The 26,621-nt window shown below is 36.3% G+C and overlaps 1 protein-coding gene across 2 annotated transcripts; it reads left to right on the top strand.

Annotated features, from left to right (window-relative positions):
- Positions 1–26,071, top strand: LOC131435467 (uncharacterized). 2 transcript variants are annotated; one of them, XM_058603382.1, is made up of 5 exons: positions 1–577; positions 16,666–16,934; positions 23,005–23,148; positions 23,214–23,628; positions 23,707–26,071. In XM_058603382.1, exons 2-5 carry the CDS (start codon positions 16,719–16,721, stop codon positions 24,030–24,032), a joined length of 1,101 nt encoding a protein of 366 aa, XP_058459365.1. In that variant the 5' UTR covers positions 1–577; positions 16,666–16,718; the 3' UTR covers positions 24,033–26,071. The 2 variants fall into 2 exon arrangements, with proteins under 2 accessions (XP_058459365.1, XP_058459364.1); XM_058603381.1 differs by lacking the exon at positions 1–577 and adding an exon at positions 602–795.
- Positions 26,072–26,621: the final 550 nt, after the last annotated feature.

Genomic DNA, 26,621 nt, shown 5'->3' with positions numbered 1-26,621 from the left:
CGCAAAACAACGACCACGACGACGACGACGGCTACGAATTGTGATGATGCTGATGGCGATGATGACTTTCCGGCTCAATTCGAAAATTGAACTTATTTAGTATCAGTTGAACTTCGGAGAACATCGCAATCGGTCAGAGCGGTCGTTCCTGGGCAAGAAGATGGTACAGTGATGAAAATGTTATCGGTAGGATTATCGCAGCGCTCGTTTAATGAACGCGATTTACTGAGCTACTGAAGGAGCCGTCCGGATAGTGATAATAAGTTCGTTAAGCTTCGCCGATGACAGCATACTTTCGATCCGGAGTGAAGTGTGAAAATTTTGCAATATTTAGTTCATCTAAAAGCGGCGAAGAAGTGTAACATCAATTTGCACCTCAATAAGTGTCCGGTTGAAAAAGAGTGATCATTAAGTGTCACCAATCGAGTTTTCAACCTAATGCTGATAAGAAGAACAAGTTTAAAATATAGTGATATCAGGGAGAATTTTTTACACGGAATTCATTAAATTGGCAAGCTGTTATCTCCTGGAAATCGTGCCTGTTTTCATAGAACAACCAAGGTGTCGAAGTAAAAATGTGAGTAATAAAGCAAGAAATGCAATAATCTTAGAAGTGATATGGTGCGGTGCTGATAATGAGACTTTTGAACAATTGAATCATTGGCGGGTTTCACGTGATTTACGGACTATTTACGCAAACAATAACAGAAAAAATATCAATGTAGTGTTCCGGGTATTTTGTCTGATTGGGTGCAATGCAATACCAAACATTCAACAGATGTTTTAAAATAAAAGGTGTGTCTATTAACTTTAGTAAATTGATTATCGTTGAATAATGCGAGATATTTGATCATGGATCACTCTAATGACGATTTCGTTTGAAATTTAAACCAATCCAGTTTCAAGTCCTACTGCTAAATGTGACAGCAGTAGAGGATGGCCCGTGATGGCAGATTAGGCTTTAAGTTTCTCTAGTAATTCATAGATTAAATTGGGAAATAATAATAGTGTTAGCCAAAATGCCCCCTTCCCTTTCTTAAGCATTGAAGACTTTTCTGAACCAAAGTTTTATCACTAACACTATCTTTTCGTAGGATCTTTCTGCTATGCAAGTTTGGTGGTTGTCGTTTGCAGGAAAGTATGAAAAAACTAGAAATTTCATTTGGCAGCTTTTCGATGTAAAGTTTTGCTTCGACTAAATAGATGTTTTATCCACCATTTCTTTGACATACTGATTATCTCAAAACAGTAACTTTATGGACATTTCAAGAAGCATAATGCATCATTGTTGTGGGATAAAATGTTATTTGTTGTGTGTCATGCCACTGATTTGTTGTGAGACATATTTTACGGCTGCTGGGGCATTATGTCTGAGGCGAGCGAAAAAAACTAAGAATGTGGCCGTTTTGGCCGTTTGTTTGTATCAATCAATTCTCATCTTTTCTATTGGAGTCATTGAAAATTATGTTCCTCATCCGTATTGCAATGAAATACTTACATTCTCGAGAAAAATATATCAATACACTTGGAAATATCTCAATGTTTTCTTAAGGGGGGCATATTATAACACTTTACCCTATTATTGATTCAGATACCTACGGAAAATAATTGAACATGGTAACACAATTTTTATTGATTTCTTTGCATGCCCAGTAATTCGTCGCCGAATAATCATTTTCGGAAGTCTCGCTTAAAACTTTAAGCTGTTAATTTTGTGTAAACATTAGACCACTCGCTTGTCAGGAATTCTGGAAGACGACAGAAGCTTGGCTAAAATCCACAGCAGCTGCCGAAATAGCGCAGACAGAATTGTGTCATTATCTTGTTGGATTATAAATATTTTACGTATCTGAAGCAATAATATCAAATGTGGAGATTTCTGAAAAAAAATAATACAAAATCCGTAGATTTTAAGAGGCTTATCCTCATTACAACAATGCTTAGATCAGGTACGTACCTCATGATCAAAAGAGAACCGGAATTTTCATTTTAAGATTCCCGCGCTTGTCCAATCGGTAAACTTTTTTTCTCTCAACGTTGGTAACACTTTTATATACATTCTGTCAAATTTTGACGCATATCGTTCGATTAGTTTTTGTTTGGCGTCTATACAAAGAAGTTGAAAAATTTTCGTGTGGCGATTTTTATAATGGATGAAAATTTAGAACAACGGCTCGCCTTCGAAGCGCCACTCGGTCGATTGTTGTGCGGTTTCGACGTCATATTCATCCACACCTCATCACCAGTTATGATGCATTCGATGCATGTCACTATCTGCGTTGGAAATCATCTCTTTGGCCACATCAACACGACGCTGTTTTGGAATGAAATTAAGCTTTTTTGGCACCAGCCGAGAAGCGACGCGTTTCAAACCCAAAACATCAGTTAAAATGTGTTCGGCTGATCCATAAGAGATGCCCAACAACACAGCAATCTCTCTAATCGGTACAGAACGATTTTGCAACACGATTTGCTTCGCCGTTTCAATGTTTTCTTCAGTAACAGATGATGTTGGGCGGCCAGGGATCTCATCATGATCCAAGCTTGTACGACCAAGCTTTGCGTTTATACCACTCGTATGCCTGTGTTTTTCCTAGACACGATTCACCAAAGGCCTTTTGTAACATTTTCAACGTTTCGGAACACTTAAATCCATTTGCAACACAAAATTTGATGCACGCACGTTGTTCTAAATTTTCATCCATTATAAAAATCGCCACACGAAAATTTTTCAACTTCTTTGTATAGACGCAAAATTTGACAGAATGTGTATAAAAGTGTTACCAACGTTGAGAGAATAAAAGCTTACCGATAGGACAAGCGCGGGAATTTTAAAATGAAAATTCCGGTTTTTTTTGTCATAAGGTATATCTCCCCAAAAATCTCATTATGAGATGAAGATGTGGGTATTTTGATTTCAAGAGTTTAAAATGTAAGGGGTGTTTCTGACAGATCGTGACTTGTGTCATTGTCAAACTTATTCAGTTTGGTCTATAATTCAATCATGAATCGTCGTTCGGTCTATAATTTAATCATGAATGCACTGGCAAACTTGGAGGAAGATCCACTTTTCAATCGATTGTGTTCAGCGACGAAGCTCATTTCTGATTGAATGGATACGCATAATGGTCGCATCTGAAGTGAAAATTAACCAGAAGCATTTCAAGAGCTACCAATGCATCCTAAAAAGTCACTGTTTGGTGTGGATTATGGGTCGGTGGCATTATACGTGGCATACCAAAATTGGATCTAGCGCATGGGCCATCTAAAGCGGAGCCGCGGCCAACATTTGCATGAAATCATCTTCAAACATTAAATTATATTGATCGTTATATCGATTCCAATAAATATTTCACCAATATTCTCAAATTTTTTGTGCATTTTTTTTAATCAAATCTTATACCTCTTAAAAATCACCATTTATGTATCCTACTTACTAGTGCAAATAATAGACTTGTCATTGTTGTTGATATACAATTCACACTGCACAGAAAATTACTTTCTCTATTAAATATTCATTTTTGGTGGTTAGTGTCTTCCCAAAAGGTGCTTGTAATGAAATGCTTCTTTTTCGATGTAAAAGGTCATTAATAAACTTATTCTTGTTTGAAAGCTTTTTTAGGATCATTGTTCAAGTTCGAAGATCAAATCGCTGTCACGTTTGGTTCCGGAGATATTATGGTATAACTGAATTTGTTTTTTTACCACTAAATTTCCTCAGAGATGGCTGAGCCTATTTTAACAAGCTTAGGCTCGGTTGAACGATTCTATTGGGCCATTGATGAAGTTCGAAGATCAAATGGCTGTTACGTTCAGTTCCGAAGATATAATGTTATAAGTGACATAACCGACAAAACATTGTTCTTTTACCGCTCAATTTTCTCAAATATGGCTGAAACGATTTCAACAAACTTAGGCTCGTTTGAAAGCTTCTGTTGCACTGTTGACCAAGTATGAAGATCAACTAGCTGTCACTTTTGATTCGGATGATGTAAATGTATAAGTGACGTAACCGACAATGTGCGTTGTTCTTACCGATCAATTTTCTCAGAAATGGCTGAATCGATGTAAACAAAATTAGGCTTATTTGAAAGCTACTATTAGTCCATTGATTAGGTTCGCTGTCACTTTTAGAGATATAATGGTATAAGTGATGCAATCAATTAAATGTACTTTTCTCATTGTATTGAACCTCTCAAAGATAATGAACGAATTTTGATAAACTTCGGCTTATTTAAAAGCTGCAGTTTGGTCTTTGATCAAGTTTAGAAAATTATGTCAGGCACTCACGATACGTTTGGAAGGTATTATTAGGTTATTGGGTTAATAAGCGGTTGATAAGTCATGCGTGGCACGGCAGAAAACTAGTGGCTGAAGGTATAATTTCTTAGATGTAATTACGGAACTATTTCAATTTAAATGGCAAGAGAAAGACGTTATCACAGCACTAGGTGAATCAAGAAGGCTTTTTTTGGTTCGACAATGCAAAAATAGGATCTGAAATTAACAGCCAACCTCTTAAAAACACCTTCTATTTTTACATTCCTGTTGAATTTATTTTCTAAAGTTTCGAATACTCTTATTTCGGGTCTCCCGAGTATTTTTACTGAACATGCAAATAGTTTTTTTTTGTAATAAAATTTTTATTCTGGCCTTTTTACGTTAAAGCTTTACATGGCCGATTGGCTTACATTTTTGAAACTTAAATTTTTTTTTGCTATTGGATCTCGTTGTCACCCATTTTCTAGGGGGAGATGAGTTTCCATTTCCATCCAATGAGGATCGGGGGTAACTTCGTCCACGGTTTATCTCAGCGTCCATTGCTTCATCGTCGGTGTTGTGTGTGATTTGGTTGCAGTTGCTGGTTGGTTGGAGGGTAAGTTGTTGAATGCAGCTGGTGTACTTTGTTCTATAGGGGATGATGATGGATTCGTTGAAGAGGATGTTTCATTGTTGTTGGTGACTGCCACAGGTGTACTGGGGTTGCTTGGAGTTGGTGTCCGTTGTCCTTTGGTATAGTTGCCTCCTTGTCCAGTTTGTGGCTTACCGTAGTGAACAGCTTTTTGGCAAGATTGACATGTGGCCATCTGATTGTCATAGGTAACAAGTGATTTGCCCGGAATTCTTATATCTTGACCTAAAATCACATAAGAAGGTATAGCCTTCTTCAAGTGTATGCGTAACAAACGTACGCCATTTAGAATACCGGGGAAAAAATTCTTCCACTTTTCATTTTCGATAGAGAGAATCTCTCCGTATTGGGACATAGTTTTGCGAATATATGAATCGGTGACGCTTGAGGGAAGATCATGCACACGCACTTCTATAGCACTATCTTCCATATATACTGGAATGTTGTATTTAATGTTCTCGTGCTCCACATAGTGCACATTGTTATTGTCTTTTGCGAATTGAATTCCATCCGACTCTTTATAAAGGTTTGCTTAAGGAGCAAATGAATGTCAAGATGCATTTGCTCCTTAAGCAAACCTTCAAGTTCTCGTATCGAGGGTCGAATTCTGCACTGCCTGAAGTCAACAACAATTGTATTCTTTCGTGTCGGCGGTAGCTTTTGTTCGTTTGGTTCACTCATTTCGAGGTCGTTCTATTGTTCACTACACAATACTGTACTTGGTTTCTTGCGTTCCGAACGTAAGCGGTTTTGTTATATCGACTGACTTGGATGAGATGTGAAAGCGAACTGATGCAAATAGTTATCATCGCGTGTCTAATTATCGTTCTACCGTGTACTAATAATTTTCGAGCAGTTGGTGCCATCAGTGATAAATAAAACGCTCGTTTTTTTCTCAGAGTAACTTTAAAATCCGTCGAGGATACCTGATCAAAATTGTGTTAAAACAGTAAAAATTTAATGGAAATCATGCAACATTTATTTGGAATGCTCATCAAAATGGTAAGATATATCATTACTTCTAGATTTCTTATGAATGTCAGATTGTTCTCCATATAGATTTCAATTGAATTACGGTAGAGTGAATCAAGTGTTTTTCACATACATTTGTACTGTACTCATTTCCACTAGAAAATGAAGTGTTTAATACGTGTAGTTTCAATTCAATAGCAAAACACATCACATCCAAAAGAAAAGCACATCTGAGCTTACCAAAAAAAAATTAATCTTGAATCTCAGTGAACTTGCACATGAAGTCTTTAAATAAATCGCTTTGGTTATGTATTGAAATGAAAAAGCATGTTAAATTATTTCAATATGAATCGATCGTGCCAATTTCTATCAGTGTAGAAAAAAAACAGAATTCATTGTGTGTCGTTTTGAATGGAATGGAATCGTTTTGAATGGTTATCAATTTCTGCCGATAGTAATGTGGAACAACGGTATTACACTGTATCTTACACTCATAATCGTTCAAACTCAATCGAATCAATCTTTTTGGTAGAAAGGATTCAAATTGTTTATCAAAAAGTCTATTTTCGGCTGTAGTTCTTAAGTATCATTTTTCGTAGAAGCGATTTTACTGAAAATGGTATGTTGATATGTTATGGCGCTAAAAAGTTATTTGCTTATTTCATCTTACTGAATGTTTTTTTAATACTAATTTAAATGAATAACAAAAAAACCTTCACTCAGATTTCTTCTCAAAGTTTGCTTTCAGAAATCGCATTGGACATATTTTTTTTTATCTGGTGTCTATTGAATATTGATGTTTGAGAGGGTGCCTAGTTTTTTTTTTATGAAACAATCATAACTTTTCAGTTCGCTTTCACATCTCATCCAAGTCAGTCGATAAAACAAACCCGCTCACGCTCGTGACGGAAGAAACCAAGTACAGTATTGTGTAGTGAACAATAGAACGATCTCGAAATGAGTGAATCAAACGAACAAAAGCTAGCGCCGATACGAAAGAATACAATTATTGTTGACTTCAGGCAGTGCAAAATTCGACCTTCGATACGAGCACTTGAAGGTTTGCTTAAGGAGCAAATCCATCTTGACATTAAACGTGTGCATTTACTTCAATGCAATAAGACAAATAATCTTGTTTACATCCAGTGTTATAGAGAGTTTGGTGCAATTCAATTCGCAAAAGACAATAACAATGTACACTATGTGGAGCACGAAAACATTAAGTACAACATTCCAGTATATATGGAAGATAGTGCTATAGAAGTGCGTGTGCATGATCTTCCCTCAAGCGTCATCAATTCTTATATTCGCAAAACTATGTCCCAATACAGAGAGAATCTCTCTATCGAAAGAGAAAAGTGGAAGAACTTCTTCCCCGGTATTCTAAATGGCGTACGTTTGTTACGCATGCGCTTGAAGAAGGCTATACCTCTTTGTGTGACTTTCGGTCAGGATACAAGAATCCCGTGCAAATCACTTGTTACCTATGACAATCACATGGCCACATGTCAATATTTCCAAAAAGCTGTTCACTACGGTAAGCCATGTGATAAACTGGACAAGGGGACAACCACACCAAAGGACAACAGTGCTTCCTTCACACCAACCCCAAGCAACCCCAGTACACCTGTGACAGCCACCAACAACACCACCCTTTAACGAATCCATCAGTATCCCCTACAGAAGAAAGTACACCAGCTGCAGTTGACAACTTACCCTCCAACCAACTAGCAACTGCAACCAATGTACAACAAGGCGCATCTACCCTTGAATCTAAGTTTGTCAAAATCGGTCAAACCATCGCTGAGAAAAGTGAGTGAGATCAGATTTGGAATATATGAAAACTATTTCCGGTGCATCCGGAATCGGAGACCGGGAACCAGGATAGCCGGAATCGGTTTGTTTAGTTGTCTACTGATGATGGCGTACTCATGTACTGATTTCTCATGATCGAAAATATTCAAACCTTAACCACCGGATAGCACCCCTTACCCATATCCGATTTAGCTCAAATTTTGCATGGGGACTTTTTCGAGGTGCTTAAGCTTTTGAGCTCTACCGCTTTACGAAATATTGGCACCCTTATGCATGAAAGCGGTAAAAAACTATGTGTCATACTATCATATCTCCGGAACCAAAAGTCACAGCCATTTGATCTTCGAACTTGATCAATGGTCTAACAATGGCTTTCAAACGGGCCAAAGATTGTTAAAATGGGATCAGCCATCTCTGAGAATATTGTGCTGTAAAAATATCTTCGAGAAGTGCACACACACAGACATTTTCCGATCACGTCGAGCTGAGTCGATTGGTATATAAAACTATGGGTCTTCGAGGCTCCATTCGATAGTCGGGTTTTCCAGCAATTCTAATACCTTTCTATGGAGACTTAGTTCATCAAAATTTTGCATAATAATTAGCTTGACAACTTTTCCGATGACGACTTTCTGCCAGAATAGCTCACCAAAAAGTTAGAACAATGAAAGTGATTTTTAAAGGGATTTTTTTTCTTTTACTTTGAAAAATTTATATAATGAAGAGCTACGAGAGTTGCTTAGAATAAAATTGCCTACAACTTCAAACTAAAGTGCAATGAATTTTCAATTCAATTAAAAAAGTTAGATTCCAGAATTCAATCCGAACTTGGACCACCATTAATGACCATTAACTACCAAATATAATATTTAATAGAGAAAATTTTCCGTTTCGGGCCACTGATCAACCTAACAACAACTGTGAAATTTAAAATTAAGTTTAAAACAAAATTATTTTTAAAAGTCGGTTTGGTATCTCCATTGCCACGGAACGACCGAAATTAGCTCTGTGCCTAATTCGTATTACTGTTTTTGAATTAGTTGATTTTAACAACAAAATTTCCAAAATAACTATGAAATTAGTTAAAATTGAGAATTTACTTTGCTGGAAAAAATTCTTACTTTTAGAGAATTTGTTTGGTTGGCGAATATCCTGGACAAAAACCAGCAATATTTCAATCCAACACGAAATTCTCATTGACAACTAATTTGTTATTAAAATCAGAAAATTTGTTTCTATTTATCTATCACCATCATTGCTGAAGGACAGCACAAAGAACACAAAAATGAAATTGATTTAAATAACAAGTTTATTAGCCAAAAACCCATGAGAAATGTCAAAGCAAAACAATCCATTAAAAAGCTAAAAAGGACAGTCTTGTTGAAACTGCTTGCAAATCATTTTGATGTTTTTCGCATGTGTTACGATATATCCATATATAAATTTCCGATTCGATTTGTAAATATGACATAAACTTATAGTGGAAAGTGTATTTATTCAGAATTTGTGCGCATTTAAAGCGATTGTACGAAATAATGTTTTTACGCGGAACAGTGAAGTGAGTTTCGAATGTTGCACTCTAATTGTATATGTCAAATGATGTTTTTTGTATCTTCCAACCTTCCGGGCTACGCCGTCCGGTGTATTAATTGTATTCGGTTTTTGTTTTCCGAGTGCTCAAAGTTTTCAGTGAGAGAGTTGATTTCGCGAAGTCGAATGAAGAAAGCAGCGATTTAGAAGAAAAATTTTCGAAAAGAAGTTTATGTTTCGCTTATGTCTTTTTCTCCATCGTATTTATACCTGCCAAAATAGAAAAAACAACCGCGACTGAAATATTTTTCGGTAGTAGTGTGCCATCTAGAAGCTAGTAGTTTTTCGGTGACAGTGCGCCACATAGCTGCAAATTGCAGAAGCCAATTCAACCATTTATGTTGGTTGAAAACAACGTTTTTAATCTCTAATTCAACTAAAAAATTAGTTGAATGGAAATGAAGTGTGCCTTAGCTAAGAAATGACAGCACGTTGAATTGGTGAATTCAACTAAAAAAATAGCCATTTCAACAAATATTTTATTATTATTAAGGGAATCAGAAATAAAAAATCTAAATTAGCAAAAGTAAGATTTTATTAGTTGTCTCAAAAAATAACTAACTAAAATCAGAAAATCAACTAATTTTTTCGCCAAAATGCTGATTTCGGTCTTTCCGTGTGGTTAAAAATAAATGGTTTACCATATTTAAAACTTATGCAAAGTTTCATTTTAATCGAGGATGGAAGTATGGGAAGTTTGATGACCTGTTTTACATTTCCGGAATGGCTCATATTCCAAATGGCCACAATGAATCAAGTTAGTGAATGTCTACTAGCGATATACTTGAAATAAACAACGTTTTGTTCGATTTCCATTCCCCAAACTAGTTCAGTTGGTAGAATAGTTTTATAAATCGAAAATTGTTTACAGATTTGAGTTCTACCTCTCAGGTGTTCAAGACAATATTTTCGCAATTTTATTTATCCCTGCTTCGGGTATTGGTAAACAGTTTAACTATTTAGTAATTAAAACATCAGCTCAGTTTAACTAAGTTAAAGTTCAAATCGGTCCTGCAATAATATTTCACTTCACCTACAACCGCCTTATGTTTTGGATTACAATTTACAGCCACCTATCGGTACTAATTTAAGATCCAATTTATGACGTTTGCTCGATATATCGAGGAAAACAATCTACTCCCGGTGACAATGCACAAATCCCTGCTGAGCTACTGGTCTATACCGGCCATACATCAAACATCGCGCGCCGTACATCTCGACTCTCAAAGATGCATCATGTTTTGTTCGCTTTCCGCTTATCCACAATCGAGACTAACGGTTTCCTAACCGAGCAGCGCGTTGCTCACCGACAATCCATTCAGCACTGCAACATATTTGACTCAATTAGACAGAATTAAAGCCAATTGAGGTTCTTCGGTTTCACTCTGAGCGTTCTATGCAGCAAGTAGCAACATAAAATTAACAAAATATCATCTTTTCAGAAGTGGGCCCACCAAACAAAGGGATGAACAAAGGCCTCCGACGACCGCAGCTAACTGCCACAGTCGTTTCCTGTGTTGAGTTTGCACAATTCTCAGCATCACAGACATTGCAGAGTTCTGAAATTGGTGCAAATCTGTTGTAGAATCTGTTGGTCTTCAATGTAAACCAACCGATATAGTTCAAATCAAATTGAATAAGGTGTTCAACGGAGGAACAAAATAGAATCAGTGCGGTAACAAAAGCGAATTAATCAAGCGTAAAAAAGCGTGCGCGTGAAAAACTAGTTGAAAGCAGTGAATTGAAAGCATCACAATCAATTACGAAAGTACAAAGCGTCGAACTGCCAGTGATACTCCATGATCATAAGCAGCGCATATCAAGTTGATAGCTCCGGTAATTTGATACTGCGGATCGTTAATTGCAACGGTTGTAGATTTTAATTTATCTGTAGTAAAATAGTTTGTGTTTCGTAAATCTGCAATTAAGCATGTTCAATCACGACGACTAGATTCAATTGCGCCTCGTGAAACTGAGAGTCTCGTGTGACTTAAACCGGAGAAACTCAAGCAAACGTAGTTATTGGAAGCAAAAAACGACCGGAGATAAGTCCAACATTTGAACATAGAGCATTCTGTCTTCAACTGTTTTAACTTTAACTTCAAACACTAAGCGTTTCCATAATCGTATTTTTTTTATTGTCTATCGAACCCAAAGCCTTGACTTCTGCTTCCAAACTAGAAAACGAGCTCACATGGGTTCGGTGTGACCTAGTTTTTTTCTGCTAGCAGTACAAATTTAGGCTCCTTACGTCGTCAACGATCCATGCATCAATTTCATTGAGCAAACAAATACCGAAACAAATCGATCTGCCTTTTCTAAAACTCTCCTCCACTGACGACTGCCATATTGCGGAACACGCGCGACCGACCCCAATCGAATCATGAACCCGCACCGTTCCCATCTCCACAGGGCGTTTTTCACTGGCAAATGAGTTCGCTGTGTGTACAAATGTAAATGATTGTCAAGCATGATTAACTCTGTTGTTGTTGTTTTTTTGTGATTGTCATTGATTAGAACATTCAACGATCAATACGCATTGAATCGCTTCCGGATTTTGCTGGTTACAATCGAGTAATTCTACTAGGTAAGGAAAGAATCCAAAACTACTAGAATTATTTTCTTTAAAAGTAGGGCACTCTTCTCAGATAAGAAGCTCGGACGTAATACCCCTTCGATTTTGTTATATTTCAAAACAGTTTCATAACAGTTTAAGGCAACTATTCCTAACTAATGGTCCGCGGACCCCCAGGGATCCGCAAAGTAGTTTAAGCACTTAAAATTTATTTTTAACAAGGGGGTCCGCGGCAACTATTATACACGGAACGACCGAAATTAGCTCGGTGCCTAATTCGTATTACTGTTTTTGAATCAGTTGATTTTAGCAACAAAATTTCCAAAATAACTATGAAATTAGTTGAAATTGAGAATTTACTTTGCTGGAAAAAACTTTTGGCGAATATCCTGGACACAAACCAGCAATATTTCAATCCAACACGAAATTCCGCGACTAAATTTTTTCTCGGTAGTAGTGTGCCATCTAGTGGCTAGTAGTCATTACGGTGTTAACGTTTTTTCGGTGACAGTGCGCGATATAGCTGCAAATTGCAGAAGCCAATTCAACCATATATGTTGGTTGAAAACAACGTGTTATTTCTCTAATTCAACTAAAAAACTAGTTGAATGGAAATGAAGTGTTCCTTAGCTGAGAAATGACAGCACGTTGAATTCTACTAAAAATATAGTCATTTTAACAAATATTTTATTATTATTAAGGGAATGAGAATTAAAAAAATCTAAATTAGCCAAAGTAAGATTTTTTTAGTTGTCTCAAAAAATAACTAACTAAAATCAGAAAATCAACTAATTTTGTCACCAAAATGCTGATTTCGGTCTTTTGTGTTGTGAATTTCACCAATCATTCAAAAACCGCATCGATCTTCGAAAAACAAAAAACTTAACTTTTCGTAATTAAATTTACAATAACTAAGGAAACAGAGGTATTTTGGCACACTTTAGGATTAATTTTGTTTAGGCCTACTTTGTAGAAATATCCACCAAATGTTGTAATATCTTTGAAAAAACCCTTCCGCAATAGGTAATTTAATGTGATTAGCTTCAAATTGATGCAACATGGGTTACTTAACATCGATTAAATCCATAAAGTTTGTTGGGTGGGCCAAAATACCTCTGTTACCCTAAGCATGCTTGGAATTTTTAATTTTTGCTTTGTGAAGCCGTAATTGGTTTTCGAAAACTATGATTGCTTACTGGTGCCTTATACGGGGATGTTTTCAAAAATTGAAAAACAGTATTTGAAACAAATTTTATCAAAAAATCTGATTTTGACACTCATAACTATAAAATTTTAGAAGAAACCGTCGAAATTTCTATATCATTCAATGTGAATTTGCAAAACTTTCGCCATTTTCTTCATGTCTCGTGTGCGCTATTTCGTACAGTTCTGATGTGGGAAATACACGGTGGAATTGCTGGTACATATCGTGAGCAAAATAATATGAAAGACCTATTTTAATCCACGTAGTGGAGTAATGATGCCTTTCTCATTTTTATTTTTTGCTGTATATTACAGCCGATATTCCCCGAAATACTATAATTTAAAAAAGTTTGAAATTTTGAAGATTTCTGTTACATAATACTACTAAATTTACACACTACATTTGAATTTAAGTAAGTGAAAATCTATTCAATCATATGTGAGAAAGTGAAGTGAGCTCCATTTTATCATATTTGATTATTATTGCCGGTACTTCCGGAACCGAAAACTGGATATCGGCATAGTGACATTCGGTTCATTTCACCATACACTAACATGAACTACAAATTTGGTCTGCAAACTAAAGAAAATCACTTGACAATATAAAGAGGTAGCTTATGATAAAAGTATTCCTGAAATTGACGTTTTATATTGAGTACTCTATCTCTGGAACCAGGGGTTTGATCCGAATGAAAATTGAGATATTCTTATTCACATTTTTAATGCACTATTTCCATATTTTTGGTGAATATCACCCTATCAAGTTGAATTCATATGAAATTCCGGAACTTTGTTTGGAACCATGAGACCTTTAATTTGATTCTAAGTTTGTGAAACTCGGCTCAACCATCCTCGAGGAAATTAAGTGATATTAATTTCACATTTTTGGTGCATATCGTCCTGTAATTCTGTAACCAGAATTCGGATCTAAATGATATTCAGGAACTTTGTATGGGACCATAAGACCTTTCCTTTGCACATAAGTTCGAGAAAATCGGTTTAGCCCTCTCTGAGAAAATTGAGTGACATTATTTTCACATTTTTGGTACATATTACCCTGTAACTCCGGAACCGGAAGTCCGATCCAAATGAAATTCAGGAACTTTGTATGGGACCGTGAGATCTTTCATTTGAATCTAAGTTATCGAAAATTGGTTCAGTCATCTCCGAGAGAAAGTGAGTGACATTATTTTCATATTTTTAATGCATAATTTTCAACATTTTTGGTTCATATTACCCTGTATTTCCGGAACCAGAAATCGAATCCAAATGAAATTCATGAACTTTGTATAGGCTTATAAAACCTTTCATTTGAATCTAAGTTTGTAAAAATCGGTTAAGTCACCTCCGAGAAAAGTGAGTGACATTATTTTCACATTTTTGGTGCATATCATCCTGTGATTCCATAACCGGAAGTCGGATCCAAATGAAATTCAGGAACTTTGTATGGGCCGGTAGGTTTTTCATTTGAATCTGAGTTTGTTAAAATCTGTTGAGCCATCTCCGAGAAAGTGAGTGACAATATTTGTCACACACACAGACATTTGCTCAGCTCGTCGAGCTAAGTCGAATGGTACATGACAATCGGCCCCCTGGGCCTCGGTTCAAAAGTCGGTTTTTGCAGTGATTGTATAGCCTTTGTATATGAGAAAGGCAAAACAATGAATCAAAATAGTAGTAAATTGAGTTTATCATCGAAATGACAACATAATGCTTCATTTAGGGGTTAGCCAATTTTTGTGCACATAACCGTTTTTATTATTTTTACGTTTCGTCTTGGACTCATCAGTGCAGAGCAGTTCAAATTGAACTGCTTAGTGCTAAACTCGGCAGTTCAATTTGAACCGCTAAGCAGACGTAAAGTTTCTGCTACTTACAGAACACTTTTTGTTTTGCGACGGAGTGTAATGTCTGCACTGATGAGTCAAAGACGAAACGTAAAAGTTATCAGTAAGTAATAAGAAATTCAAATTTTTACACTAGTCACCCTGTAATTTCGAAATTTGAAATTCTGAATTTTTTTAAGGCATCTTAAGACATTTTATTTGATTCTAAAGTTGAGTAAATCGGTTCAGCCAGAGTGAGTGCATGTTTTTTCTAAATTTATGTGCATATCACCCTGTATCTCCGGAACTGGAAGTTGAATCGGGATTAAATTCAATAATAGGCTATGGGACCATTAAGACTTTTCATTTGAATCTAAGTTTGTGAAAATCGGTTCAACCATCTCCGAGAAAATTGACACACACATTTGACATTTGCTCAGTTCGTCGAGCTGAATCGAATGGTATATGACATTCGGCTCTCCGGGCCTCGGTAAAAAGATCAACTCATTGACATTCTTCTATATTCTTTTGGTTGCACTTATCGTAAAATAGCTATGAACTTTCTAAACCGCAGAAAACTCCTGGTCATGTGTTTACGGTGCTGATGAACTTGGTTATGTTTTCAAACCCAAGCTTCGGTGTTGGTTTTCATTTTCTTTATAGAGTGTATGGAATTGAACGCAGCACGCTGTGTGCGTCGTTCGTAAAGTTGTACTGTGTTTTCTTCTTCCGTACCAGCACGTACCATTTTTATATCGTTATTTTTGATTTTAGCTTTGACCGAAACTCGGATTAGGATGAAATTTTGCATTATCTTTAATTTAAATCAAAATTCGTGAAAATCGGATCAAGTGTCGCTGAGAAATCGAAGTGTTCTACTTTCGGAGTTTTTCTTCACTACATTCGGTACTTCTAGAATAGAAAACAAAAGACCAGCAGTGCCAAATTAAGTTTGTGTACCTAATACAAACTAATAAGTTCTGCAAAATAGAAGAACTTATTAGTCAATTTGATGGACCCGTTTTTGGCAATCGCTTGTAAAAAAATCCTTATGAAATTTAACATTTTCCACTTATTGTGCTTTAGTTCAGCAACCAGAAGTCGGATCCAGATTAAATGTTCTAGCAATTTTTGAAGAACCATAACACCTTTCAATGGAATCTTAGTTGTGTAAATCGGTAAAGCAATTCCCGAGAAAAATGAGTGCACATTTTTTCCTTTATTTTCACATATTACCCTATAACTCCGGAACCGAAAATTGGATCAAAATAAAACTCAATCACATGCTAGAGGGTCGTAAGACCTTTAATTTGAATTTAAGATTGTGAGAATCGGTTCAGCCATCTCCAAGGAAAGTAATTGCTTATTTTTGTTACATACGTACACAAGCATTGAAGTCGGCATTGGTAACTATGCAATATAAATATGATACAAAATCAGATCCAATACCGGAAAAAACACACAACTGATCTGCTAACAACTCTAATTAAGTTTATGAACATTCATTCACTCTCTGGATAGCAGTTAAATTTGTCTATCATCCGCCCGTCAACCTTCCACGATGTGTCAGTCAGATTCTCCGACATAGAGTGCATAAAAATGTGCATCCCGTTAAATGATCACCTTATCACGAGTTCTGTGGGCTGATGTTAATCAGTGTTACACAGATGAGTATGACATCTGTAATTCATTGCATAATCGTTAATCCATAGGGAGTACAAATGGAAAACTCTACAATTACAGTTTCTGTTGTATTTTTTATCATTTTCCAGAGCTTTCCACCCACCTTCATCATCACCACCACCACAAGCAACCTCAGGCAGCAATGATTCAGCCAAAATTCAACGGAGACCGCGTTCTGCTAGCACTAGGTGCCCTCATAACGTTAACGCTCAGCTTCGCCAATGGTTTCGCGACACTCGCAACCGAGCTGGACAGACCGATGCGATGTCAATTGGAACGGACCTACAGAATGGTGGGTTATAACTGCGCCAATCTCAATCTGAAGGAGATTCCACAGACATTGAAGAGCAATTTACAGGTATTTAAAAACTTTTGTCACTGCGAAAATGCATACACGAACGGCAACGCTTACAATGCGACCAACTAATCAGTATATACTAAGACAGCTGAGAGTACATAAAAGATGAGTTATCTACAACTGACAAACCCACATTCGATTCGGACGATATGTGGTTGCTAAATGGAGCATCACGACGTATTTCTCAGCACATAGCAATTGTTCAATTAAGGCGAGGGGTCAATTGATCTAACTTCTGAATCGATGCGACTGCGCGCAGCACACAGTGACAATCGCAACCGGGATGGGATGTCCGCAACCATACGAGTGTGATTTTGAAAATCATCGTTACCGGTTCGAGCGAAACCCAGAACCGCATACAATATTGAAGTTGTCAAATTTTATCTGAATTGATGAGTTCCTAATAGAACCGATACTGGAAACAAATAAATATTTAAACGAATGGGACTTCGCTAGGTCGCTACACATGTGAATTTTTCAATGGCATTTAGTTAGTGGTTTGCCGCAGCAAATGATTTTGTTTTTTTTTTTTGCATTTCGAGCATTTTTTACCTACGAAGCAATTGATTTATAACACGTTGATCGCGTCACCGGTCCGAAAAAGCTTCAACATTCTGAAAACTATCCGAATAATACGGTCATCTTAATTTAATTTAAAGTTGTGGAAGAGGAATTAAGTCAAAGTATTCAAAATAATAAAAATACTAAGTACTTTTTCTATAAGAATTTTGTAACTTTTGGTTTCTTATTTGTTGGTCTTGCAATATAAAACTTACTTACTTTACGTTGGGCATCTTTTCAAAATTCACCCTTTGAGAGAGTGATGAGTCGTGAATATCTCTTGTTGTATCAACATATTTACTACATGAAATCGGAAAAATGATCATCAATCTATAATAACATTTTCAGTTGTATGAAATTATTCATTTCAGCATTAAAGTTATCTGGAATGTTTGGTATCAACGAGTATCAAAGAGTTAAATTTTCAGTCATCATTTTGAAAGCTCATTGCTTTGAAATGAAGCGACCAGCAAAAATTTTGCCGAAGAACTGTCGCAGCAGGACACACAGCAAAACCACACCAAAGGCCTGCTTATCCTGTTGAAATGACGCGAGCAGAAGAATAGTGTGACGGAATTTCATTGGGATAACACTCCTTAGCAGCGATTTGCGTTTTCAGTGTGCAGCAGTGGAAGTCGTCTTGGGAACGCTGTGTTTGAAATTACCGCTGCTCAGTTAAGTGTTGTGTGATTGTGAGTTTTTTGGAATCCAATTTAAAATCACAATGAATACCCAAATTTCAAATTTCGGATGAACTTACCGAGTTATTTCTATTATTTCCTATACTTTCGGTTCGTGTTTTGCCTTTCCCATATATAAAGGCTATACAATCACTGCAAAAACCGACTTTTGAACCGAGCCCATAGGGCCGAATGCCATATACCATTCGACTCAGCTCGACGAGTCACTCACTTTCCTCGGTGAGGGCTGAACCGATTTCCACAACATTAAATTCAAATGAAAGGTATCGCGATCCCATACAAAGGTCCTGAATTCCTGAAATTCATTTGGATCCAACTTCCGATTCCGGAATTGCAGGCTGATATGCACCAAAAATGGGAAAATAATGTCACTCACTTTTTTTGAAGATGGCTAAACCGATTTTCACAAACTTATATTCAAATGAATGGACTTACAGTCCCATACAAAGCTCCTAAATTTTATTTGGAAACGACTTCCGGTTCCGGAATGACAGGGTGATATGCACCAAAAATGTCAAAATAATGCATTAAAAAGTGAAAATAATGTCAATCACTTTACTCAGAAATGGCTAAACCGATTCTCACGAACTTAGATTCAAATAAAAGGTCAAACGGTCCCATACAAAATTCCTGAATATCATTTAGATCCTTAATTCTGGTTCCTTTTAGATCCTTAATTCTGGTTGCATAAAAAATGTGAAATTACTATCACTTAATTTCCTCGAAGATGGTTGAAACGAGTTTCAAAATCTAAGATTCAAATTAAAGGTATCATGGTTAAAAACAAAGTTCCGGAATTTCATATGTATCCAACTTGATGCTCCAAAAATATGTGAATATAATGCATTAAAAATGTGAATATAATGTCACTCACTTTTCTCGAAGATGGCAGAACCGATTTTCACAAACTTATATATTAACGGTCTCATACAAAGCTCCTGAATTTCATTTGGATCCAACTTCCGGCTTCGGAATTACAGGGTGCTATGAATAAAAAATGTGAAAATAGTGCACCAAAAATGTTAAAATAATGTCACTCACTTTTCTCGCAGATGGAAGTTCTTAAGATGCCATTAGAATATCCCAATATTCATTCGGATCAAACCCCTGGTTCCGGAGATAGTGTACTCAGTATTTCAAGAATACTTTGTTCATAAGCTTTCTCTTTATATTGGCTAGTGATTTTCTCTAGTTTGCAAACCATGAGACTCTGTAACCAAATAAACCATTGATAGTCCCATAAATGATTTGCTGAATTTTATCCCAGTCCGACTACCGGTACATTTTTTCCAATATTCAAATCGTCATAGAGAACCATAAATAAATTTGTAGTTCATATTAGTGTATGGTTAAATGAACCGAATGTCACTATGCCGATATCCAGCTTTCGATTCCAGAAGTACCAGCAATAATAATCAAATATGATAAAATGGAGCTTACTTCACTTTCTCACATATGATTGAATAGATTTTTACTAACTTAAATTCAAATGTAGTGTATCACTGTAGTAGTATTATGCAACAGAAATCTTCAAAACTATTTTCTGAACTTTTTTAAATTGTAGTATTTCGGGGAATTTCTGCTGTAATATACAGGAAAAAAATGAGAAAGGCATCATTATACCACTAGGTGGATTAAAACAGGTTTTTATATTTGATATTGGAGATTCTCTTTGTCGTTGTTCAAAGAGAATGTTTTAATTATCCTGGGCGAAATACCAAACCGAGATAAAATGCACTAATATACAAAAAGTTCGATACAATCGATTGATTATTTATGGAATGAGAAAAATGTATACATTAACTGCATTTAGGATAATATTTACATGATAAACAAACTAAGCATTTCTTAGTAACATTCAAGACGAATGAATAGTCAAAGTTCAATGCTTTGACTTTTTCACAGTAAACCGGATTCATCGAGGGGTCGTATTTCGCTGATACATTCAAAACCACTAACCACTCCATCTTGACATTATCATTGGTTTAATTATTTTTCGGAAGGAAAAACGTGACCTAAATGGGTTTCCGTATAGTTTAAGGTAGAGTGCCTATAACAAAAATGACGGCATCTCTTCCGTAATGTTGGCAACAATTCAGAAAGTTTATTGGCAGGATTGGCAGTTTCGTTAGCTTTACATTGTATTTGACAGGTCGTTTGCTCGTTTGAAACGCTGTATTTCCAAACGAAAGCATCACTAGCGGGTAGGCAAAGACATCATATTAAAAATATATCCAGCTCTCATATTTCCCGAACAAATGATTGGTAACAGTTATCTCTTGCGAACACAGTGCCCTCAGGCGTGTTCGAATCGAATCTCGTACAAAGAAGTAGGGAAGAGAAATGTCAAATCCGTGCGCGCCAAAATAGCAGCACTTGGGTGCGCAGTTGACATAATATGTTGACTGTGATGCCGTGCGATGGCGTTGCTGAACTGAAGATTGATTTCGCTCCAAGTTGACGGGGTCTGGGGTAGGTCAAACTTTCAAGAGAATTGCAAACAATTCTGTATAAGATGTGGCGAAAAAACTACATTTGAGTAAAACTTTCGTTGAAAACGTGAAAAACCGTGTTCAATAGTCACCGTAATGAACGGCAGGATACGGTGGAACATTTAAGTGCACGTAAACTCTACACCCATATATTGACAAAATCGCATTGTCTCATTAAGGATTTGATAAGACGTACGTAAAATCAGAATGCCGGTACTTTCCGGGTTTCCAATTTCCACTACCCATTCTAAGTTTGATGTTCTAGAAGACGTTAGAAGATGTCGTAGTTTTCCAAAAAATACATGTCTTGGCAATCAATTGGCTCATGTGGAAAGCGTAGCACTCCATTTGTGACAACCGGTACGATAGAGATGGGCAAAACAGTTCATTTCAAAGAACCGTTCAGAATTTGATAGTTCTACCGAAAGAACTAGCTCTTCTGAGCCGTTCATTTATTCTTCAGAAATTTTGAATGTTTCTGCCAAACCCGTACGAGAGCAAATGATTATATTTCGTTGGTTACATAATCTTTAATGGAAATGCAGTAACTTTTTTGCATGTGCTTAAGGTAGTAGTCGTTCACTTTTGTGCACTTTGAGAGAGGTCGTAAATATATACAATGTCAACTGTAATATACAAGTAGGTTTAGAATTTTCCCTACACAAAAATCTCAGAATTGCGGAAGCAAATGATGTCTTCATGGTAATAACCAAATCATATATAACAGGGCTGAAAAGTCACCACTTGTGGCTGAACACCCAATTTAAATATTAATAATTTAATTTTAACTCATATTCCAATAAATAGTTATTTAAAAAAAAAAAAAAAAAAAAATGTCAACTGTAATCTTAAAAAACACTTCTTTCTTTTGAAAAGATTAGAGAGCTATCGTTCTTCAACAAAGAACTGTTGTTCACTTATTCTTACAGAATAACTAGTTCTTTTGAACCTCCCGCGAACGGATTACCCATCTCTACGGTACGATCAATTGGCACGAATACATAAAGGAATGCATCCAAAAGCGTCCAGCTCCACTTTTCAGATCACAAAATGATCCTTCGCTTTTCTGGTCGATTTTGGCTTCGCGCCCTTACTCGAAAGATGTTTTGGAGCGGTACAAGGATAATGCGGGTTACTTCGTGGCGAAGCACTTTAACCTCCCGAACGCAAATGGGTTCTTCGAAAACATCCTGAGGAAGTGAAATCGTAAGAAGATATGAGGAAAAATGTTGTTCCAAACGTTATACAAGACCTTATAAGTAGTGTTAAGAAGAAGGTTCATTTCATTTGGGTATGGTGTTGGAATTGAATAAAACTGACATAGAACAAAGTAAAATAATATCTTTGAATTGATTTCCTGAAAGTTTGGAGAATGCGTGAATTTTGTCGAATATTTTCTTGTGATGTACTTTGAGTCCGTACATCCTTAATGCTTTACACAGCTTTCTAAAAAAATGTTTGTTACAATTTGATTGTCTGTTCTCTGTGCTAATACTTCAAATTCAATTTTCAGCTCAAGACTGTTTTGAATTAAATGAGCAGAAATATTCTTTTCTTGCGTTTTTTTTGTAAAATTGAAATGCGCCAGAAAAAAAGCTGTTTGCAAATGACAAAAACTGAAAAACAAATTCTTGAAAAAATATTTGGAATCAACCATCCTACAATTGCTTGAACATTGTTTATTTTAGGGAAAGTTTAAAGTTGGCGGTATACCTTCAATAAATCCGTAAACCTATCCCCGATTAGTGCGTATTTGTAATCAAAACACACTCATAAGTTCATGAAACGATTACAGCATTTGAAGCAATGTTTACATAAATTCGGTATTCAGATAGGCTTGATTGTAAACATTTCGTGAACCACATTCCCCCGTATACCTACGGCTATAGATATTTCTCAATAGATAAAATCATAAGCTCAACAAAGAGTTAGTTTGGCACATTAAAGCCACTCCAATTTTATGTACTCTCCAGAGCCGAGTCTAACAGAATAAACTAACAAACCAATTTAAGTCAATTAACTCAATCGGCGTTCGGTTCGTACGAAAGGAACAGAAAAACGTATAAGAATTTTTCTTGACGCATATGTGTAAAGGCTTCAAGTACGGCCTGGGAGTGCGAAAAAATCATCCATGAGCAGATCAACCGGTGGGTAGATAGATAGATGATGTGGACCACGTGTGGCCGAATTTCGGTTACCAGTTGGGAAATTGTTTTACGCATTTCATTTCTGATTTGTATTGTTTATTCGGTCATTTTACTAGGAAGATGTGATGCATAGTATTTCATCACCAATTTATGTCTTCTTTTTTTACAGATATTAGATCTCAGCTTCAATCGAATTCGCGACTTAAATAAACAATCGTTCGCGCGTTACACCGACGTGAAGTATTTGTATCTGTTCGAGAACATGATTCAAAACATCGAGGAAGACACGTTCACCGAATTGACTGGTTTGGAGGTGATTTATAATTAAATCACACACGATTTCTTAAAATAATGAGCTCTTTTATTTTCCCCGAATAGGCCCTCGATTTATCGAGTAACGCTTTGAAATCCGTCCCAGTTGAGATTTTCCGATTACCTCTACTCCGGAACTTATACGTATCGAATAACGCTCTGCACGACCTGGAAGAAGACCTGATGCTGTTGGATAAACCGATTAGAGCACCAATTCAAATCCTTAACATGGCCGACTGTTGGCTAACTAAACTGCCAAACTTTGGCATTCTGCCGGACCTCTGGCAGCTTAACATTTCATCCAACCCGATGACAGAGTTAACCGTCGAACAATTTTCACCCATGTGTAATCTCCGGTCGCTGGACTTGAACAACACCCAGATTCCGATCTGTGCCTGTCAAACCATGACGACAGAGTTGACAGCAAGGCGCACAAAAATTCTAAACAATCACCCTCACTGCACACCGCTTTTCGCTTCAGGTAAGCTGTTGGCTTCAGGAACAACAACAACAACAAAAAACTAGTCCACCAATCTTACCCAAAACATATTTCTTTCAGAACAAAGCATTTGTGCTCAGGACGTATCTCCCGCTCCGCCCAATACGGATTTTCAACAGTGCATGGATGTCCGTAATTCTCGAATACTGGATACCAAAGCAAAAACGGCGTGGTTCAAGATTTCCCTTGGAGTACTAACCTGTATTGTGGTGTTTTCACTCATTCTTTGCTATTTCCACAAACGGAACGTCAAAAGTATGAAGGATAACAACAACAAGCCGGGAAAAATTTCGGTCCCCATTCATAGGGTGATGGTGCCGTCTGGCGATGAACTGCCGATCGTTGAAAACGGAAACCGTGATAAACTCATACACAATTGTGATTAGCATATTTCAGGCTGCTGCCCATCTTAGAGAGTATTTTCGTTTAATTTCAGTAAACCAAAACAAGACTAACGATTAGTGTTAAGTGAGTGTGTTGAATGTGGTGCTGCAAACGCAATGATAGCTAATAATGTGGTGTGTCAAAATGAACAATCAAAAACCTTCTTGCTTTACGAATTATGAAATAAATTTATTTTGTTGAAGCCTCTTGTGTACATAAAAATAAACTTTTAGTGTAAGAACTAACAATTAGAGAGAGAGAGAAAGAGCTATCACCAGTTGCCAATTACCTAAATAAAATTATACACTAATTACTATTCAGTTTGTATTTATTCATTAAATAAAACACGTTATAAAAATAGCAACACCATAATCAGTTCACAGTTCATGTTGAGCATATTGAATGACTATGTTGCAATATGTATAGTACAGTGAAGAAAACATAATGCCAGAAAAAAAGAGATTTCATTGCGGAATTTTTATAATACTTTAAGGATGCATGACCTTAATAAGAATAATATCAGAATCCTATGTTAACGAGAGTTGTAATTTGTAACTCAAGGTAATAGTGATCAACAAAATATACCGATTTAGGAAAAATCATGTAAGTTTACATCTTCTGAGCTTAATATCAAACATAACATAGTAAGGGTGATAACATATTTTTCCAATTGATTTTAAACATGGTTCATGCATTCTAAAATATTTTACAGTGCTGACAAATGTAATGTTGCGTCCTTGTCTCATATTTCGAGTAAGTTTGTCACGGATTCAACACGTTGATATTCAATACATATACGATAAGTGAGGGTAATTATTTAAAAAATGATACGAAACAGGTTTAGTTTTCTGTGAATCAACTTCACTTTTTCACACAATTAACCTTCTAGTTACAAGCGTTTTCCGCACCGTTTCACCATGGTTCTTAAAGTCTCTACATAGAACTTCACCGCTAGAAAGCTGAACTAGAGTGCCTGTACTATCAGAGTGACGACTGCTGTTCGTTTGGAATGGCAGCTTTGTTCCAAGCGACTTGTCAAAACTATGTAAAGCTTGCGAAGCTGCCAACGTTTCGAATTAAATAACTAAATATTTTGAGTTGTTGCCAACATTACGGTTAAAATGTTGTCACTCTGATATTACAGGCACTCTAAGTTGAACTAGTTTTAAACGACGTGTAGTCAAAAAAAATAGCCAGGGCTTTAATCATCAACCAATAATCGGATCACAGTTTTCTTAGAGGGAATAACTAGTATCGTTGGCATTGTTTACTGTACACACAGATAGGCAAATGACTGCTAAATTAGAACAACACCTGCAATTGCTGTACGAGTAGGGCAAGTACCGATATGCACAAGTTTGAGCGAATTACGACTTACGGCCTTAACCTTTCGAAAATACCTCGTAATTTGTTTCACAGAACCGACCAAAATTTATTTTCCGTTCGAAGCGAAACGGTCGAGTGAACACTAGATTGTTGCATCATTCTGTACAATTTCTAATTCCCATTACGAATTCACATTCGACAATTGTGTCAAAGTACGATCAGAAACCAAAAGGGATCCAATTCATTATTCAAACTAGGTTCTTAAGAAGATGCAACTATTTCCCAAGTATCCAACAAGTCTTTTATACGTGCTCATGCATAATAAGAGCAGATATGTGAATACAGAACTTATATAAAGTTAGATGGTTATCGTGGTTTTTAGAATGATGATGTTTATATATTATGAATAGAATGATATTAGGTGCCATCATGCTGGATGTTAAAAAGTTTAGTGTTAGAATCGAAATATATGAATATAGAGGAAAAAAAAATTACATCAATGACGCAAAGTTGAGAGTACTATCACAAACGAATAAATTCATAGGCAAAAGTTAACCGGCCGTATTGTACACAAAATAATTTCCAGCACTTTGTACACACATGTGTGTTTCCGGACACGAGAGTTTGACACCTACTTTCAAGTATGTATACTAAGACAGTTGTGAATAACTATAGAGAATCAAATACCAAAAATATACGCCATATTTTAAAAATACTAAGTGTAGCAATTTAAATTGTAATCAGTCACACTTTTTCGTTTGGGTGTTGTCAACACTTGTTTTGGATTTTTCCGTTCAGTAAAATATTACTATTTTCGATGAAAGTAATCGATTTAACTACTCTTCCCGAATATATTTACATCTCCTGCAATACACCCAAACCTCCGTTTACGAACACTTTTTATACGTAACCTCTTTTTACGTACCTCTTTTTACGAACCAAATCCCAAATAACGTAAACTTTTTTTACGAACCAAATCCCAAATAACGTAAACTTTTTTTACGAACCTACTTCGTAAAAAGAGGTTTTGTCATTCATCGAAAGCGATTTCCGACTCTATGGAAACTACTACAATATAGGTATTTTTGGAACGGGTTTAAAGAGTAGATTCCGGAAAATGATGTTTGAGGAATTTTGGAAATCCAAGATGGCGACTTCCGGTTGATTGATATTTCTTGAAAACCCATACAATATGGGTATTTTCGGAATGGAATTGATGAGTAGATGTCAGAAAACGATGTTTGAGGTAGTTTTGAAATTCAAGA

The sequence above is a fragment of the Malaya genurostris genome, chromosome 3 (genome assembly GCF_030247185.1).
Source record: "Malaya genurostris strain Urasoe2022 chromosome 3, Malgen_1.1, whole genome shotgun sequence".
Classification (NCBI taxonomy): domain Eukaryota; kingdom Metazoa; phylum Arthropoda; class Insecta; order Diptera; family Culicidae; genus Malaya; species Malaya genurostris.
This window is presented reverse-complemented; position numbering and strand designations above follow the sequence as displayed.

Bases quoted from the DNA above. Each gene is read 5' to 3' on its own strand.
- LOC131435467 (XM_058603381.1), top strand. From the start codon at position 756: ATGCAATACCAAACATTCAACAGATGTTTTAAAATAAAAG. The intron at 16,935-23,004 runs GTATTTAAAAAC...CTTTTTTTACAG, and splicing joins CATTGAAGAGCAATTTACAG to ATATTAGATCTCAGCTTCAA. The intron at 23,629-23,706 runs GTAAGCTGTTGG...TATTTCTTTCAG, and splicing joins CACACCGCTTTTCGCTTCAG to AACAAAGCATTTGTGCTCAG.